Raw genomic sequence first — 20,272 nt, 5'->3', positions numbered from 1 at the left:
GTGACGTGTCCCAGATGTCCTCGTAGTCTGCTCTGACCTGTCCCGCTCTCTGGTGGCTCTCACAGCCGTCCTAATACCTGGCACAGAGCCGGCGTGACACTAAAGAACAGTGCTCCTGCGGGACGTAGGGCTTTGCTGCCTCACAGCTTGTACGTGGCCCCACGGGTGCACAGCTGCAGCTAAATCGCTTCGTTTATGTGCTTTTGTGCTGGAAAAGCAGCAGAGTGACTCTCGACTGAACAGATGGAGACGTACGTAGCAGACGGTACGCTAATCGCTGGCTTGCTGCAACGCAACCGCGATATTGGAGACATTGCTCGGAAAGGCTTGTGTTGTCTACGTCGCAGCCCTGCTTTTAATATCTCTTATCTGATGCCGCCATGTGTAATCTTCACACCTCATCTTCCTCTCCCACTGGGATTTGTCTTTAGCTCGTTCCTGCCCACCTGATTCCATTTATACAATTTCTTTCTTCCTTTTATGCCTTTTACTCAATTTTTGCTATGAGTATAGAACTTTGTACTCACACACTCACACACTCACACACACACACACACACACACACACACACAGAGGCATGTTTTTACATCTCAGGAGGTGTGAGGCCAGGAGCTGGCAGGTTTCTCTTACGCCGCCTTAGCCAGAAGCTAATAAAGACTCGCATTGATCCTTATGGGTGGGGTGGGCTTCTGCAAGGACCACAGTCAAAGGGGACTGCTCAGTGTGTGCCGGTGGTCTGGTTAACATTTGTGTGTGTGTATAATACCAAGTAAGTTCAGCAGCTTTTTAAGTAAGTAATCAATCAATCTCAGGCTTCAACTGTGATTGAAACCGATTATTACATCATTTAAAGCATGGTGTGTGTGTGTGTGTGTGTGTGTGTGTGTGTGTGTGTGTGTGTGTGTGTGTGTGTGTGTGTGTGTGTGTGTGTGTGTGTGTGTGTGTGTGTGTGTGTGTGTGTCTGGCTAGAGCAGCGAGAGGAAGGGAGAAGATGAAGAAGTAGGGAGGCAGTAGCTCAGTGGGTAGAGCTTCCGCTTGGGAACCGGAGGGTTGCCAGTTCGAGTCCTTGCCGAGGTGCCCCTGAGTAAGGCACCAAACCCTCAATTGCTCCCCCCTCTGCGAAGGGTGGTAACGTAATGTAAGTCGCTTTGGATAAAAGCGTCTGCCAAATGATGGTAATGTAATGTAATGTAGGAAGAATAACAGCAGAGGGTGAAAGCTATTATCGTAGACCCCCGGTGGTGGGACCAATGAACTGCCTGTGTGATCCAATCGTCTCTACTGTGTATTATTTGCTCAAAAAAAAGGCAAGCTCCGAAGTGAAACGAAAAATTGTTCCGATTACAGCAGAGAGCCCAGTTGTTATTACAATCTAAAGTCCACGTGTGAGGCTGTTGGAGGTCTTCACAGGTCCAATTGGTTCCTCGGATCCCGACCAGGGACTCTGAGTCTGGATTCACTGACGGCAGATCAGATATTTCACAAAGAGGAATCTGGATCCAAACCGAGGTTCACTGGGATTTCTGTCTCCCTGGTCTTTAGTCTGCTGTCTTGGTCGTCCGCCCTGATGTCTGTGCCAGAGAAGCCCGTTCAGATGGAGCCTAGGCAGTCTGCAGCCCAGTAGCCTCTGGGACAGAGGCATTTCAGCTCCTTCAGGGGGATTTGACCAAGATTTCCTGCCCCTTATTAAATTATAATCTCCTCTCTACCTCCTCCTTCTTCCTCTTCTTCTTCGTCTTCTCCCCCTCTCTCCGTTTGGGACAGAAAAACAAGGCCTCCCTCTCTGTTTTGCTGCCAACTGATGAGCGTGTTTGTGTGCGTGCGTGTGCATGTCAAGTGTGAAGCTGGACAGAGTGTGTGTGAGATGATTGGCGGGCCGCACATCTGAAGTGGGTCAGTGGGGAGATCAAGCTAAAGCTTTTTCACTCTCTGCTCCCTTTCATTTCTCTCCTCCGCTCCTCCCTCTGTTTTTCTTCCTGCCTGTCGTAATGATTTCATGTCTCCTTCACGGCTTCTTGCCTTCTCTCCTCCTCCTCCCCCTTCTCCTCCTCCTCTTGTGGCTTCAATCTCATTGACGGTCATAAAGTCGCTCCCCTCGTTTCTTCCTCCTCTCTCCGTCCCTCCACGTGAGTTTCCATCTCCCTTTGTCAGCACTCCCGTTCCTGCCTTTGACGACGTTATCTGTGTTAGCTTAGTGTTTTCACGGAGCGTCAAAACTGTGGATTCCTTTGATAGAAACAGACGAGAGGCCAACTTTTCCGGGGTTTTCCTGTATGGAAGTCATCCCGAGCTGCACGTAGGTAGCTTGAGGTTTCATCCAGTCCTGGCAGTAAGAACGGAACAATTGATGGTGTGTGATTGTTCCGGGTTTAGCTCCGTTATTAAAGCACCCCAGAACATTTCTCACCTTCAGAGTGTTGAATTCTAAAGCTGCTCTCTTTCCACACGGGCTGACTTCCCACACCACAGCCGGCTTTGCCTTTGGATGAACTGAGAGGGACGAATACCTTGACACACGGTCAAGAAATAACATCGGCGTATTACAGAACTACACAGCTCACTGCAAAACTCGTTAAAAAGAGAATTATGATTTATAAGAGCAATTGCTTTACTTATGTGGCTTTTCTCTGTGTTGCCTGGCCTGTATATCATCCCAGGTGTTCCCTGAGGCTCCATTCTGGCAGGACCAAAGACGCACATCCACCCAGCGAGGCGAGAGAGCAAACTGGGTGCTTGGAGACACGGGACAAACCCAATAGATCACAGCTCAGTCTGATGCATTTGAACCCATTTGGGGTCATTTGGATCGAAAGGGCGGAACAACATTTCAAACTCTCCGTAGTAGGAACGCTGCGATCAGTTGCTGTTCTTGGAATTACCACAAAGAAACTTCACACAAAGGCTTATTTTTCTGTGACACTACTTGTAAACACAACAATGGCACACATCTGTACACATCTTACTCACATTTGAACCTTTATGGCAGTATTGAGTGTGTGTGAATGTAATCACAGGAGACGTCAGAGAGACAAATGTGCTGGGATCTGTAGCTCTGCTCCCACATTTGAGATCCTTGCTGGATCAGGACTCGAGTGTCTTACTTATTTTCTTTTCCGTTATGAATAAATCTCTTCTGTCTCTTTCTAATTTCTTCCTTTTCCCACCTGCGGGAGAAGGAAGGGAATCTCTCTTTGAATCGCCTCTCCCAAGGTTTCTTCCCCCTTTTTTTTTTCCTTCTGAGGTTTTCCGAGTAGCGTCTTCCCAGAGAGCTTTGGCCTGGCTGGGGAACCATTTGTCATGCGAGGCCCGTAAAGCCTTCGGAGACGTTGCGCGTGATATGGGGCTTAACAATTGACAGACGAAGAAGGAGAAGAGGTATATTTGGAACAAAGAAAGACAAAATACGTATGTGGTTACTGTCCACGTCCCACTTGCCACCTGTGCTTCTTCCACTTCTTCTGTACTTTCTCTGAGCTCATCACAGCCCTGAGCTGTCGAATTAAAGAATAACAGAAAGAGTTCGGTATGCGCGAGCACTAATGGACGCACGGGGAGGAGAGAGAGGCTCGCTCGCTCAGCTCAGCTCGCTCAAGCTCTTGGCAGCGCACAATAAGAGCATTCACACCAACAATGCGCGGCATGGAGAGAGTGTGAGAGGCTTAAGGAGTAGAGAGGACGAGGAGGCGAATGGGGAGAGGGAGAGAAATGGGCCGAGCTCGCCAGTCCAGACTAGAGAGAGAGAGAGAGAGATATAAAGAGAGATCGTTCTGATTTATAGGGGATTGTATTGCCGGGTGTCCTCCTGAGGTGAGGTCATGTTGCCGTGAAGTCTCCTCCTCCTCCTGAACGATCTAACGCATAAATCTGTATCCTCGCATTAATACCTCGCTCTTTTCTGGCGACACGTTACGACCGCTTTGTGTCGAAGCAACCGATAAGAGGTCGTTAAAGTCGGACCCCGAGTTTTCATAGGAACCAGTCCCACCGCGTTGAAAAGGCAGCAATCCTTCACCGTGGATGGGTGGAAGCAGATTGGGCCTTTATGAGATTATTTGCTCTGCTCGTTCCTCTCGATTACCTAATCAGCCGCTCGTATAGAGTTTGAGGTGCAGCGGCGGGTCAGGGGGAAGGTAGAGCTCCGGTCTGTCTGCCTGCCGACTCTGTTTCTTCTTGGCAGAGCAGCCGCGACGCTGTCCAATGTTTTGCAGACTTTTCAATCTGTCCCCCTCGGCGTCTCTCTCCCGTATCCTGGACTTTAAATGTCTTCACACTCACCCGGGGAGATGGAGTGATAGAGCATGGAGATGTAACAGAAGCAGGGGGCCCCCGCTGTGGCTAATAGACCGTAATGGACGCCGTTTAACTGAGCGTAAAGTTGTTGGTGCCCGGGGCAGCAGGACCCGGCGGGGTTCGACCACATGCGTGAGGCTCTGGAGGTTAATAATTCTGTGATTCATTAACCTGACTTTGACTGTCGCCCTTTGTTCTTGAGTGTACACACACACACACACACACACAGATGTCTAATCCATCATCTCCCATCTCACCAGCAGCACGTCTGCTTCTGCACTCAGCCGAGCACCCGCGGGTGTTAAACGTGTTTCCTCTTAATAAAGTCATCAAGAAGTGAAAACTCTGTATCTGACCTCTGTCCACCTTTGACCACCTATGCCTCCTCATTTTTCTCTCTCTCTCTCTCTCTCTCTCTCTCAACCCTTTTTCTTACCCGCTGGGATCTTTGGGGATGTTAGGAAAACATGACCCGATCCACAGGTGCCGTTTCGTGATTTGACGAGGCTGTTCTCGTGTCCTTCATCTCCTCTTCGCGTTTTATGACGTGTTTTTATTTCGGCAAGGCCTGTTGCAGTTTCACCTCCTTCCTGAACCTCTTTCTCTTCGCAGCAAGCTGTTCCACCCTGATGTTTTCTGGTAAACATTAGAGAGAAACATGAAAAGCTGTTACGCTCAGTTGATGGTGCTGTTACAGGGGGAGAGAGACTAATAGATGGTCTGTGTGTGTGTGTGCGTGTGCGTGTGTGTTCTCTCTCTCTCTCTCTCTCTCTCTCTCTCTCTCTCTCTCTCTCTCTCAGTGTCGCCCCCCCTCTCCCTCTCTTCAGGTGCAGCACATGTATTAATGCACTGCAGTAATATTCCACCTCTGGTAAACACAGACAGTGTGATAGTGACTGAGTGATACTCATGCGTTTCGAGCAATGATGCGTTCACTTGCATGTATGAGTGCAGCCACACAGTGAATCATGTCTGTTCTATCATGCACTGATGGTTCATTGGAAATAGTGTGTTGAATGTAAACAAACTCTTCTGTTGGCTGCAGCTAAATCGACAGAAGTAAATTGTGTGTGAAGCAAATCAAACAGTAGATTGAAGCATTAGCTGTGTAGACACGTTCATGCACACACACACACACACTCACACACACTGGTGATGTGAATGGCCGTAGTGTTTCTCTGGGGCTTGCACAGTCATCCACCAGCGATTATTTACACAAACAGGGTTGAGTAAGACGGGCTGCGTTCAAAGCGGCCGCAGACTGTGACAGCAGCTCAAATATTACACGGCGAGCTGACACCGGAAAAGGCGTAATGGCCTGAGTGCCACTCAGGCTGTGGGAGGGATTACCTCACTGAGAAGCAGGTGATTCTACAAATAAAAGCTTGCATGCTCAATTTCCTCTCTCACACACACACACCCTCAGACTCAATAAGAGCTGTGTGTGCCGCGTCACAGCTCCACTCACTTTCTCCCTCCGTACCTCCCCCACTAATGTGCGTGTACAACAAAGCACACACACAGGTCAATGGTCAATAGAGTCCTGTGTTCTGTAACAGATATGTCAGTATGTGTGTACATTTAAGACTTTGCATGATGTTTTTTAGGTGTGTGTATTTGGTCTAGACAAGACTGAATAATAAACCACAGATGTAGATTGCAAAAAGAGCAAATATTGATTCTATTATCAAGTTCTTATTTGTTCTTATCCAAGGAAAATAATCATATCCAGCACCACATGCGGTAGATTATTGCACTCTTTTAAGACAACTTGTCTGGATTTGTCTTAATGTACAATCCAGTTTGTTTTTCAGATCGTACTGACGAGAAACAAGCCTGGCAAGTGGACTGCATAAATATCCAAAACTTCTGTTATGAGAAAACAAGATGGCTTTGCTTATGACAAGAATGAAATCATAAGCATTCTTAACAAAAACAACAAAGCCTCCCTGCGTGGTGACATTATTTCAGCTTCCAGTCTCCAATACAAAGGCAAACTGTATTGGGAGTACCTAGAATTTACAAGAAATAAGAGTGTATCTTCAAATTAGATCGATTGCAGCGCTAGACTCACAAGACACTAGACTGAAGGATATTGTCCAGATAATATACAGGACTTCCAGGTTCCTTGAAATAAAGACAGATATAGCTCATATTGTCCACTGAGTGGCACTGGGCAAATGGAAGGGATAGGAAAGGGGGTAGTTACTGTCCTTATCCAGAAATAGGACTTTAATGCTAGCTATAACTTCACTAATAAAGATTATTATATAAGATGCTGACTGCCCGAATGAGCAAGAAACATGCAGACAGGGCAAAAGTAGTCATTTCCTTGTAGTCGTAAGCGGTACTAAACTACTAAGACTACTAAGAGGGGCCAAATAAAAGAAAATCATTTAGTTTCAGCCCCTTTAATTAAGGTTTTAAAGTTCCCATCCCTTTTAGTGCAACATGAGAGTTTGAATCTGTTGAAAACATTTACTGGCTGAGTTTACAAGGTTAAAGACGATGGTGTCTCAAAGTGGCTGTGGTCGGAGTTTGGGCATAGTTATGGTTGCGGTTCTGGTTTTCGGCTCGGGTTTATTCACCATTAGATGAATCAGCTCAAACATGAGGGCAGGCTTGAACAAACAGTCACCTCTGCGGCCAGAACCAGAGTGCGACGGCTTGTTGTCGACCCGTTTGGTGTTTTCACAGAGAGCATGATTATGTGGTGTACATGACGTACATGACAAGCCATCGCTCTTCCCTCCGTGTCACAGAATCCTCACACTTGGTCCACCTATAATCCGTCTGTGGCACGTGGTTTAGGAAATGCCTGGCGGCCTGGATCCACGCACGTATACGGCATAAGGGAAGTGGAGGCAGAGCACCTTCAACCTTACCTCCCCGGCGCGGTTGATTGCATTAGCGGCCCAGACGGAGCGTTCGGGGAAGTGTCGACTCGGCTTATGTTAAGCCGTAGCGTCTGTGTCCTCCTCTGCCTGTCTGGGACGGTCCGCGTGAGACGCTGTGGAGTTTGGAGGCTGTTGAGTCTGCTTCGGCTGGCCAAAACCCTCTCAGATTAGCATTTCGTCTCTGTCGAAGTGGCACTCGAACCGCGTTTCGAGAAGGCGTCAACCGCAAACGTCGTGTTTGGTCTGAGTCGGTGACTTCGATTACCAGGTGGTTTTGAGACGGGGCTGTGAGGTGTGTGGGAAAGCGCTGTGTGCGTGTGTGCAGGCAGGATGTCTGTCCGCTTGCCAACATGTTAGTTTGACAGCCGTCTGAAAGCAGGAACAGACCAGCAACTTTAACCCTTTGATGTTTAGCTCCACCATAGGCTAGATCACATTTTAACCCTCAATAAGTTGTTGAAGGAGACATGAAACGTACATCATACTTCAACTATTCAGTTGAAGTATGATGTACCCAAAAAGGCCACCAGGGGGCTCAGTGATGCGAGTGTATTTTTTCCTTCTTATTCGGACAAGAAGGTAGACAGTCCAGCTCTCTAAGCAGCACAAAACATATTGTTGTTTCACCTTCTGTATTCATTGTTCTGGTGACCTCTTGGCGTACATGTTAAAGGGTAAAGAGTGGAGAAGCTTTGCCCTTTTGGCCCCTGATGAAGACTCTGCTGTACTTCCTCCTCACTGCTTAAAACAACACATTTCTGCTCTCTCTCTCTCTCATTTTATATTTTTGGATCCTTCTCTGTAACGTGTGTGGTGATTTTGTTCTCGGCTAAAATCTGTTTTATATAAAGTGTCACTCGGCCTGCCAGACGAGGCCTTTTCTCTGTAACTCTGGATGCCGCTCGTGTTTAATGACCGAGCGCGGCTTTGATTCGCCATTAACTCGTTTCTCTCGCTCAAACGCAGAGTTTTGTTACGGTTTGTTTGGAATGGACGAAATTCGGGGAAGTTAATGAGTTTGAGGGTGTAAGTCACCCTGCATAATCGCTTACCAGAGGGCTGCGTGCGTGTTCGCATTTCGACCAAGCGTGTGTGTGTGAGTGTGTGTGTGTGTGTGTGTGTTCTCGGTCCAGCGGTGGCTCATGGTGGCCAGCCAGACAGGATTGCGTGAGATTTTTTAACAACTTCTGCAGAGCTTTTCAACAAAAACATTTGATAAACAGATTGTGGAGGTCTGTGAACCCGTCTGCGACCGATCCCTGTGTGTGTGTGTGTGTGTCTGCAGCTTCTGTGTGCGTGCATGTGTGTGTGTGTCCCTCTGCTCCTTCAGAGAGAGTTTGACGCCTGCAGATCAGTGGGCACCCAGCACCGCCAGTCAAATTACCTCTGCCCCAAAACCGCAGACCCCCAGACCAGACGAGGTCCCCTGCCAGCCAGCCAGCGAGTCAGCCAACGACCAAACACGACCAAAAACCCTCTCCCTCCTCTCTCTTCTCTCTCTCTCTCTCTCTTTTTCCTGTTTGTTTCTCTCTAAATATCTCCCCGTTGTTTTCTTCCCGGTCTCCTCGTCATACGTATATTTTCCCTGGATTGCAGCGGGTCGATCTCTATCTCGCTGACACAGATTCCCACAGAGGGCGAGAACACACGAAACACGAACAGACTGACAGATGCAGGCGGGCGGGCGGGCGGACACACACACACTCAGACGTGACTAATTATGCAAACCTCGCGCAAAGACTTAGAGAAACACTTTGGTGAATGGCTGTAAAACAAGAATTTGACTGCATAGCTGTGTGGTTGCTCGCACTAAACAATCACAGACGGCGGCGAGAGCAAAGCTGTAAAGCAGACCTGAGCTCACACACACATGGCGGCAATGAGAACACCTCCTTTTCATGCTTTAAATGTACTTGTGAGTTAAGGGCTGCTGGGAACTTCCACTTCACTCTTTGTTCCTGCCACCAATTAGCTGCTGTGTGTGATTCGCGTGTGTAATTTTCCAATTAGAAAACGTCAGATCACTTTCAAATTAGCCAACGAAACAACTCTCACTGGTGTTAACACTTTCATGCAGTCGGCTCACTTTTGCTCCTTGGCCTTTTAGATGAAGGCCGTCAGCTGTGAAGAGGCACTTTCATTCCCAGAACACATACTGTCCATGAACTCATTTAAAGATGCAGATTCTGGAAAGCCAAGTGTTCAGGCCTGATTGAAGAGGTGGTCAGATATGATTGACATGTGTGCTGTATATGATCCGAACTTTGTAGTGAGAGGTGAAAATCAAAGCTTCTAATTTTGTGAAATCTGTCTCATGGTGTTTCACATGTTCTCCAACTTTAGCGATAGTGAAAGTGTGTGTATGCAGGTCTTCATATTGAGCTGTGCCGGTGGCCCTGCTGTCACTTACACACACACACACAGACTAAGCACTTCACCGCACTAAAAGCCTCTCGGAGAGTGGGACAGGCAGAACCTGTTGACTTTAATTTACTGGAGGAAGAAATGACCACATTATCCTCCGGCAAATATTTTCACAACCGTGGTCAGGTGAAAGGAGGAAACACCCCAGAGCACGACTGGAGTGTGTGTGTGTAGGTGCTTGCGTGTGTGTGTGCTGGTGTGTCAGACTGACTTTGCCCTCTGAGCTACTTTCTTCCAGCTCTATTTTGACTGAAACCAATCTGGAGCTCTGATAATGTGTGACATACGATGTGATCCACACACAGCCCGCTGCTCTCTTTCACACGCCAAAATGTCCAGCTTACATCAAGAGTGGAAATGTGCCAGGAAGGAGGAAATAACTTTGAAACTATAGTGTGTATGTCCGGAGGAGGAAATGAAGCTCACTATTCAGAACAAAGTATAAAGTTCAAACCTTTTCACGTGGATGATGAAGACTTACTGAATTAAAATACTGTGGATAGGAGCTATAAATATGACATCAATGATGTCGCTTTGTATGTTTGATGATTATGCAGACATTTCTTTTAACTAAAACTATAGGCAAAACCAGGTCAAGGCAACGTGGCATATAAACAATACAAATATGAGCTTAATAAATAAAAAGTACCTTTCAAAAGAGACTAAGTTACAGTTTGTTATTATTGTTATTATTGTTATTATTATATTTCCTTAAATCCTCTTTAAACCTTATGGGAATCTAGAAATTGAAATCTCTGTGACTAAATCAACAAGTACCTCCACTCACCACAGGGAGACGCCCATGCACCATATGCTCATGTGAGATAATATATGGATAAAACCACAAGGAAACAGATATTTGAATGATTTTCAACGATTTCTATATTCTGATTTAACAACAGCTGATTGATGTCAAAGTCCAACTGAACACATTTCCTCTCCCCTTGTGTCCTCCCTCCAGTTCTTCGTGTGTGACTCCTGAACATTGGAGGCGGATCACCATGCTGTTGGCTCCTGTCTGTGTGCTGCTGATGCTGGGGGCGCGCGCCCTCGCCGGAGGTTACCCCCCCATTCCCCATATGAAGTACATGCAACCCATGATGAAAGGGCCTATCGGACCCCCATTCCGAGAGGGCAAGGGACATTATGTTGGTGAGTAGTTTGTGTTTATGTGTGTGTGGAGTGTTTCAAGGTGGTAAAATGCATTTCTGGGATAATACAATAGGTTTTAAATGCTTTTATGAGCTGCTAAGGCGAGATGATTACTTCAGCCTGTAAACTTACACACTTACACTCCTAACAGGAGAGTGGAAATATGATGTTGATCAGCTTTGCAGATTGAACGCTCCATTTGTTCATTTGAACTGTAGGATAACGTTGTTGCAGGATAGGAATCAGTAGGATAGATTGCGTATGATACAAATACGCAAGGGTTGTAAATGTAGGATATCAATATATTCAAGATTACAGATTTATACCTTAAATATAGCAAAGTCCGAACATTCATCTCAGTCCTGTCAAATGAAGCTGTGTCCTCCTCAGAGTTAACATCAGTAGACAGTATATTTCCCTCACAGTATCCTGTTGGCAGCATCCTTAGAATTTGATCTTTTTTCTTTTCAACTCTTTGAACCAAAGTGAACATGATGTGGATCATATGCTCAGCTGCAGCATACAGAACGACACAGTCTAAGAATGGAAAACGCAGAAAAACAACTTCCTGCAAACTAAACAAGTTCCCAGGAGTCTCCCAGGCTGAGATGTGACTGATATGGAGACAGTCCCAGCGAGCCGGACAGACAGATGTATTTATGCATGTTGCTAAGGGTTCACTGGAGTGTGGCGTCTCCTTGATCTCTGGGTGCAGTAACATTTGGCAGGTCCTCAGTTGGGGCCTAATGGAGGCCTGATTGCCCACTGTTTGCTGAGCTGCGCTGGGCCGGTTGTTCTTCTCGCCATCTGGATGCCGTTACCTCACTGTTTATCGTGTATTCTTCAGCTGTGGGATAAAAGGGCAGAGACAGAGAGAGTGTGAAGGGAATAAAAATAGAAGTTATGAGAGAAAGGCTGGGAAAGGAGGCGAGGGGGGTGATAATTATCCTACAAAATGTGCATGCTGTCATTGCCACCATTATCACATTTGACTCTAACTACCACTACAAGGTCTGGATCATATTGTTAACTGCTTTTTATGGTCAGAGGCCTTTCTTCACACCACGTTTCCTCTCATGCTGAGGGGGGCGGCACATTTTCATTTAGTTACCACAAACAATATTTGACAAAGACAAACTCCAGAAGAAACTGTAGTGTTGGGAAACTCTACTGGATTCAGTGAAATCACTCACATCAAAGGGCTTTGAAAGGCTTTAGACAGAGTTATGCTTTGTGTTCGCGTGACATCTTTTTAGTGGCAGAAACAGCTTGAGTCGAAGCTTTTTACTCCCATTCAAACGATGGTTTTACTGCCATCTAGTGGTCTGAAGTCTGCATTGCATCAACAGTGTCTTTCAATGACCTTTAATCACCTGAGTTAACTCAAATACAATATGTTAAGTATTCTATTATGTCCTGTGTCCTGATATTTAATTATCCAACGTACATTACATTCAATTCATTGTATTTGTATTAGTATATGTTAAAATATCTGGTTCAGCTTGAGTTCACATGTATTTAAAATGATGACCACTGCATCACAAAGTGAGTCTGAGGTATGATGTGTGATGGGCGATGTTTGTCTTCTTTCGGTGCTCATTAGCTTTTTATTGTTGAATTCTTTATTTTCCCTGGTGTTAGTGCTGTAGTGTTGTCTGAATGCTGTGTAACGTGTGGTGTCAGGTGAGCAGTGAAAGGCTCCCTCCTGGTTTGTTCTACTTGTTAAGTTTCTCTGGTGTTTAGTTAATAATGCTGAGTAAACAAGACAGTCGGTGTGTTGAGAGGCTCGCCTCCAGCTGATTTAGTTGGCAAACCTCACCAGCCAAGAAAATATGCTCACCTTTTCATTGAAGAAATTAGGTTTGACACATTATGTCTGCAATATTGCTTGATAATGAGCTTGTTTTAAAGTTATGACAGTAAAAGTCTGGTTTTATGAACAAAAAAGTGAACTGCCAGCTAGGCCTTTGCAGACACCATGTACCATTAGTTGCCTCTAGGGGGCGGTAGGGGCTTGACTCAAGTAGTGAGAGCTCTGCAAAATTCGTTCTTGGATGCAACTCTCAGGTTTTCCCTTACCTCATCTACTGCAGCAGTGCTGCCCTTGAATAACAACTTGAGGCTGTTTGGCGATCAATAAAAAAATAGTATAATAGTGCTTTACTTGCAGATCATGGTGACGTGTTAGTCTGTGTGTGAAGGTGTGGAATGTTGACAAGGACTGTTTGTTAACTTATGATGCTTTGTAGCATGAATACATAACTGAAACGATCTGTCCTCTGGTCATATGTGCTGTAAAGGCCATGTGTTGCTATGCTGAGGTAGTGGAACAATGGAATCAGCTGAAATTGGCAAGCGACGATTGTAGTGTTTTACAGATCAACCTTGTGTTTCTCCACTATGTGTTTCTGGCCTGGTTCAGATTTGCCACGCTGTTCCAGGAAACAATAGTAAGACGGTTCATAACATGTGGTATACCTCTTAAGTGTAGTAATCCTCATTTTTATGCAATTTTCCAGATATTTTCATCAGGTGAAGAACAGAGAATGAGGCTGAACTTAGAGGCAATGACATCATGCAACATTCATTTACAAATTAAAGGGTAAAGTCCTTGATTAAAGCATACATAAGTGCAATGATTTACTTTATTACACTCAGCAGACTCGGCCTGTCAGTCATTATTGGTTATCAGTGGACTTGAAACTTAAATCAAGTAGACATGTGTTGTTCATAGTGTTGTGCTGAAGTACTTGAGCATTAGTGTCTGCACAGTGTTTGCAGTTATGAAGAATTACCGCCCTCAGTCAGCTGATCTTCTCACACATGTTGAGAGCTGATTGATGTCTTCTGATTGATCTAATTGATTCTGTATTAACTGTCCGATTCAGAAGTTTGTCTTGGACTCACAGTAGTGCTGATCCATAATACAAATGGTTGGAACATCCTTACGAAACACATCAAGTTTAATAAGGCACCATGGCACAACCAACACATCCATAGAGCAGCATAGATGCTCTGGTGGCTGAAACCCTGTGACTCCTGAAACAATGCCTGCCAGGAGCACGGGCAGAAACCTGTAAAGGAGCAGCAGGTGTGACTTTGCATGAAGTGTTGAAGGAAAATATCCCCTCGAAATGTATGAACTGTATACATGCAAATAACCCCAACTTATTTATCATTTATTTGTTTCTTTTCCTCTCTTTGAATTCCAACCACACTGACCCCATCTTCATCTGGTCTCTTTTTATAGATATGCCACCCATGACAGATGTGAAGGGGGAGCCAGGACCCCAAGGGAAACCTGGACCAAGAGGCTCAGCTGGGCCATCAGGACTTCCAGGAAAACCTGGACTGGGAAAGCCAGGTCTCAATGGACAGCCAGGCCCTCAGGGACCTTCTGGCTTTCCTGGAATCGGGAAACCTGGACTTCCAGGTCTTCCAGGAAAGATTGGACCAAAGGGGATGCCAGGTCTTAATGGCGAGATTGGTCCACATGGTGATCCAGGTCCCAGAGGTCCTCCAGGTCAGCCCGGCCTCCCTGGTCCAGCTGGACTGTCTCTGAATGGAAAACCTGGGCTTCCGGGCATCAGAGGCCCCTCTGGGTCTCGTGGAGAACCAGGAATTAAGGGTATTGTTGGGCCACCAGGTGAGCGTGGGTTCAAAGGTGAAAATGGACATGGAAAGCCAGGCCCTCCAGGCATGAGGGGTGCTCCTGGTTTAAAAGGTATGACAGGGCCACCGGGTCTTACAGCTACAGGCAAACCAGGACTTAAAGGTTTGCCAGGACTGCTTGGTCCTAAAGGTGATCGAGGACAATCTGGAGAACAAGGAGAACCAGGACTGGATGGGGCTCCAGGTCTACAAGGTCTGCCGGGGCCAGTTGGGTTAGGGAAGCCTGGTGTAGATGGATTGCCAGGAGCACCAGGTCCTCTAGGGGAAAAGGGTGATGTAGGATCAAGGGGGCCAACAGGATTTCCTGGGGCTCCGGGAAATGGACAACCTGGTCTGACTGGGCCAAAGGGAGATAAGGGCAATGGTGGTTTGCCGGGTCTTACAGGAGACAGAGGAGAGCAAGGAATGGTGGGCCCAATGGGGGAGACCGGCCTTGATGGACAACCTGGACCTCCAGGAATGCAAGGGCCAATGGGGCTACCGGGGAAACATGGGATGCCAGGACAGAAAGGAGAGTTTGGCCCCAAGGGCCCTCCAGGTCTGCCTGGCCTCAGAGGTGACCAAGGCATTGGTGGTTCCCCTGGGAAACCTGGTATGCCTGGGGACAAAGGTCTTCCTGGACCTAATGGATCTATTGGAAAACCAGGACCCAAAGGCGAGGGAGGACATATTGGCTTACCTGGGAATCCAGGGTTTACAGGTTCCCCAGGGCCCAAGGGTGAGTCTGGGTTTATCGGGACTCCAGGGCCCAGGGGACAGTCAGGTATCCCTGGTCTTCAGGGGCCTATGGGTCCAATGGGGCCACAGGGTGCCCCTGGCCCTAAGGGTGACGTTGGACTAACAGGGGCTCCGGGCCTGGGTAAGTTTGGAGAGAAGGGACTTCCAGGTCCCCAGGGTCCTCCAGGTAAACCAGGCACAGGTGGACTTAATGGAAATCCTGGCCCCCCTGGTCTTCCAGGACCTCCAGGTCCTCCAGGAAATGGCCAGACAGTTGTTGCAGGGCCAAGAGATTCACAACTTGAAGGGGATGAAGTGCCAGGGGACAGGAAGAAGTCTGCGTTCAGTCAGATTCCACTCTCTGCCTCCATAGCCCCGGCCTTCACAGCCATCCTCACCACACCGTTCCCTCCCTCTGCCATGCCCATCAAATTTGACAGGACCCTTTACAACGGGCAGAACGCCTACAACCCTGCGACCGGCATGTTCACTGCTCCTTTGTCTGGCGTCTACTACTTTGCGTACCACATGCACGTAAAGGGAACTAGCCTGTGGGTGGCGCTGTACAAGAACAATGTACCAGCCACCTACACCTATGACGAGTACAAGAAGGGCTACATGGACCAGGCGTCCGGTAGTGCCGTGCTGGAGCTGAAGGAGAATGACCAGGTGTGGGTCCAGATGCCCTCGGATCAGGCAAATGGCCTCTATTCCACTGAGTACATCCACTCCTCCTTCTCAGGGTTCCTGCTCTGTCTCACATAACCCTGTCCTTTCATTCAAACACACCCCTGTACCGGCACCTCAGAGCAGCCCCAAAACTAAAATTGCCTGTAGCCATAATAGCAACAAACCAACCCCAACCATAAAATTATAAATAGGATTCCCATCGTCTTCATCCACCGACAACGTCATCAGCAGAGGAAAACATAAACTTTGTGAATGAAAAATGGAAATATACTGTCTTCTGTGTTTCAGTGTCCTCCAAATGTGTGTTTTATGCTGGTATTTTTTTTCTAGCTTATATTATTTTAATTATTATATTGTCGTGATTCTATTGTTATTATTTGGTCCTTGTCATCATTGTTGTTGTGTATTGGATTCAGACGATTACGTGCCTTACTTTGTAACGTGTAAGTGACAGAACCCCTCCCCCCTGAGTGGCTGCACATCCTGCTTCATGATCACATCATCAGGATGACATCGCCAGACCCTGGGGGACGCTGTGATTGGTTCCCCTGGCAGCAGCAGTCACTTTCCCCTTGTTCCCTTATTTAAGTAGTGAAAGATGATACTGATATAAAGAGCAACGTAAAATGTATTACATATTGAGAAGTAATTGCCAAAAAAGCATTCTGTAGTTAATTGACATTTTTTTTCCACCAATGTTTATCCCTTTTTGGTTCAAAAAACTCGCCATATTAGAACAATGGCATTATATTCATCAGCATACACGTCTGTCGGGACCTATTTTCTTTTCTTCTATTTGAATATGATAGATAAGCGTTGAGAGTGATTGCTTTGTATGTTTTTCTTATAATTTATTGCTCTGTTCACAAACGTCACCCAAGAAATACAGCATAAATCTGACAATGATATCACCTCACAGTATTAGAACGATTAATTCCCTGTTAACAGCATCATGCAAGGATGACATCTTTAAAAAAAATGTCAGGACAACATCAATTGAGGACGTTATGTATGCATACAGTCGATGTTTACATGCCATAGAATAGATACTGGGAGCAACTGCAAATGGACCAGACCGTGGCTGGATCGATGGTCCGTTTCCTTGCATCAACCTGATAGTCACTCCCTTCTCCCATACGCTCTGCAAATCCCATTAAATCACAGTCATCCTCACCACGTGCTTTGACCATGACATCACTGTTGTCTGATGGTGGCTACTCCTACAATAGATCTGTAGCATTTAACCAGACCCTTTCACAGCAATGTCGCACATATTTGCAGTTCTGAATCAATAGATTTTTGATGAATTGTCGTTTTGGCTTAATGGAAAAAAAACCCTGACACAAGGAGAGGATGATTCAGATCTGAACAATGTTAAAGTATAGTGCTGGAAATGAGCATTGTTCTGGATTTCCTTGAATTTGTAAAGGGACTGACTGAGGCCCACAGGTTGCGTAATACAGGTTGTGTAACTTTTAACAAATCCCTGCCAGATTTCTGGGAAAGGTGGCAGGCCAGAGGTGAGGGCAGTGTGCTGGGTGAAACATTAAAGATACACACACTCTAGGTGCATGTGTGTGCTTGTGTGTGTCTTTGTGTGCATTCAGAAAAGGATCACTTTAGCACAGACAATAATAAACTGGAGTTAGGAAACTGCAGGAAGAGCTTGCCACGAGACGTAGTGGCCTCCTTCGTAATGATGTCCCATCTAGCTTTATGTTGAAACACTCTTAACAGTGCCTTTGCAAAGTAAGGGAAGAAGAAATGAAATAAGATGATGGATGAATGTAACGACGAGATGATGACAGGCGGACAAAACAGTAACATTATAAACTCAGACAACTTTCCTGATATGAATATCTGGTGAACACTGAGCAGGCGTAATCACGTATTGGTCCAATGAGCAGCATGATGATGTGCAATAACTCTGTGTTGTACGACGTCACGGGACACAAAAGACATCCTGTGACGTGTAGGCAACCCTGACAAGGATCTTATATCAAAGGGCTGCGGCGAGGGAAAGACAGGGGGTAGAAGAGATGAGGGCAAAAGTGTTGGATATGATTTTTTGAAATAATAAAAACGTTGGAGGTTAACGTCTGAGGAAAAGACATAACCATCAATAATTTATACTGCCCAAACATTTTCATTACACTGAATTTAGGACTACCTTTACACCTTGATGGTGGAATGTCAATGTACAGGATTGTGCCAAACATTAATCTCTGCAATCGGAATGAATGTATACTGTTTGACTGATCTACAATAGCGTCCATAAACCATTAACCATGCTATGTCTATATGTATACATTAACAGCTACTATTCATGTTGCTCTGGAAACGCAGTTCGAGTTCAAGGCCTAATCAGTATTTTACATCTATGTAATGCAAACGGTGCACTTGCTCTCTAGCCCAATCTGTTTCATAACACAAATACACCACCAGCTGTTATATACCATTATTGTTACGTGAGTCGTGTACTGTATGTTGCTTCCTCTTGCTTTTAGACATATGAATTGGTGATTTGAGTAACATATGGCTATTATTCTCTGTCCTTAATGTTTTCATAGACAATGTCACTTGCTTAGCCGAGTTTGCCCTGTGTGCAAATCATATAACAAGTGTCAGTAAGATCCATGTACCGTGTCAATCACAACTTGCTTTGAATTGTTTTTGGTTGTTTCTTTTTTTGTGTTCTCCTTTATTAAAATAAAAAATAAAATAAAAAAAAGGTCTTGCTTCGGTTCTTAAGGGATATTTGTTTGTTTTAGTTTCAGTAAATACAAACGGCCGTTCCCATTTGCACATGAAATTAATGAAGATGTATTTATACATTTGTGATAATTTAATAGGAATGCCAAAACTGACCACCGAAGCCTAGCACGTATAAATGGTATTTAATAGCATTGATGAGTAAAGAGCATTTACAACATGTAGTTAGCATTCTAGCGTTGTTTGTGAAGGATTATGTGTGGACTTTTATTTTCTACTTGTGTAATAATGTACAATGTATCAACCTATAGGAGTTTTGTCATACATGGCTATTGCGTGCACTCTATGCAATAGAATTTGGGTATAAAATGCACTCTTTTTGATTGAAAATGTTGCCTGCTTATACAAAATCTACAGTACTTGATTGTATTGATACCACATCAATAAAAACTTTCTTGTACATTTGTGTCAGGCTGTTATTACCGTCTTCTCTATGGACATATTGGAGAGTTCAAGAAAAGCCTTTATTACCCAGTGTAGGTTATAGGTTATGTAAATTTGCTATATATTACAAATCGTAGCCTAGTAATCACAGTACAAAGTGCAAACCAATGTACTGTAAATTAAAAAGTAAAGATTAAGAAGTTAGCGTTGGTGTTTTTACAGGAGCACAACGTCATAAATTGAAGGATTTCTATAACAAACTGTGAATAGAATTGTTTTGAATAAAATATGTTTAATAGTTCAAAATAATTATTCTTGTGTTGAACATTTTTATTGAAGAAAGCATTTGATATCACAATGGGCATACTATACGAGTTACAAGACATTTTTGAGATTTTCTTTTATACTGAGGGGTGAAACAAGAAACAAAGAGAAATATTGATTGGGACCTAGGAAATGTGATACACGTGTGGACACAATGCATGAGGAGACAAGGAGATGGTGACTCGAACTAGTGACTTATACAGTCGGGTTGTGTATAATAGCATTGTCGGTGATGAATAAATGTGTTCTGTACCAGAGTGATACCAGTAAAGCCACATTGTCACGGTTCTGATGGGTCCATGTGTGTAGCTCATTGCCATATGCAGATTTTTTTTTAACATGCAGGGGGGAAGCGAAGCAGAGACAGAGAGAAAGAAGAGAACTAAACCACAAAAGTAAACAGGCTGTGTAATGTTTATGTTAATTAAGACAATGCAATGGCAAACAGAGCAACAGCAGACAGCCACAGCCAGCAAAGGTTATGTTGAAATGACGCAATGATCTTTGAGTTTTGGATGATATCAGTGTCGTTATCGAAGGTACAGCTCTTACAGGATGACATCATGCAAAAGTGCAGGCAGCTTGGGAACTCATCACGGCGGTGGTGAGAGAAAAAAAACATTGAAAAAAACTGGTCTGACATAGCCTGTAGATCTGTAAAGTAGGAAATAAATGGTTGTTGTTTGTGGTAGAACTTATCAGTGTGACCCCTCATAGTTTTAGAATTTACGAGAAGATATATATTATTCTAATTATTCTCTAGATGGAAATACTATAAGGAAATGTGAATTTTAGTGTTTAAGGTCCAAGATTTCTGCTTCCCACATGGTGACCAACCCTGTTGCAGGTAAAGATTTGAACACTAGAGGGAGATAAGTCACAATATTAAATATCGGGGGAATTTGTTACATGAATCCTCCTTACATGATTTGCCATACTGAAACACGACA

At 45.1% G+C, this 20,272-nt stretch overlaps 1 protein-coding gene across 3 annotated transcripts in view; it reads left to right on the top strand.

Annotated features, from left to right (window-relative positions):
* Positions 1-19,014, top strand: part of col8a2 (collagen, type VIII, alpha 2) — a 42,041-nt gene extending 23,027 nt beyond the window's left edge. For all 3 annotated transcript variants that reach the window (XM_076150069.1, XM_076150068.1, XM_076150070.1), the window contains 2 exons: positions 10,573-10,763; positions 14,014-19,014. In XM_076150069.1, coding sequence (XP_076006184.1) covers positions 10,613-10,763; positions 14,014-15,917 — 2,055 coding nt within the window. In that variant the 5' untranslated portion in view covers positions 10,573-10,612 and the 3' untranslated portion in view covers positions 15,918-19,014. The remainder of the gene's footprint in view (positions 1-10,572; positions 10,764-14,013) is intronic.
* Positions 19,015-20,272: the final 1,258 nt, after the last annotated feature.

This window comes from Genypterus blacodes, unplaced genomic scaffold (assembly GCF_046128005.1).
Source record: "Genypterus blacodes isolate CSIRO-AG114 ecotype Tasmania unplaced genomic scaffold, CSIRO-AGI_Gbla_v1 ptg000048l_1, whole genome shotgun sequence".
NCBI classification, from domain to species: domain Eukaryota; kingdom Metazoa; phylum Chordata; class Actinopteri; order Ophidiiformes; family Ophidiidae; genus Genypterus; species Genypterus blacodes.
Note: the sequence above shows the minus strand (reverse complement) of the source record. Positions and strands in the feature narration are given on the sequence as shown.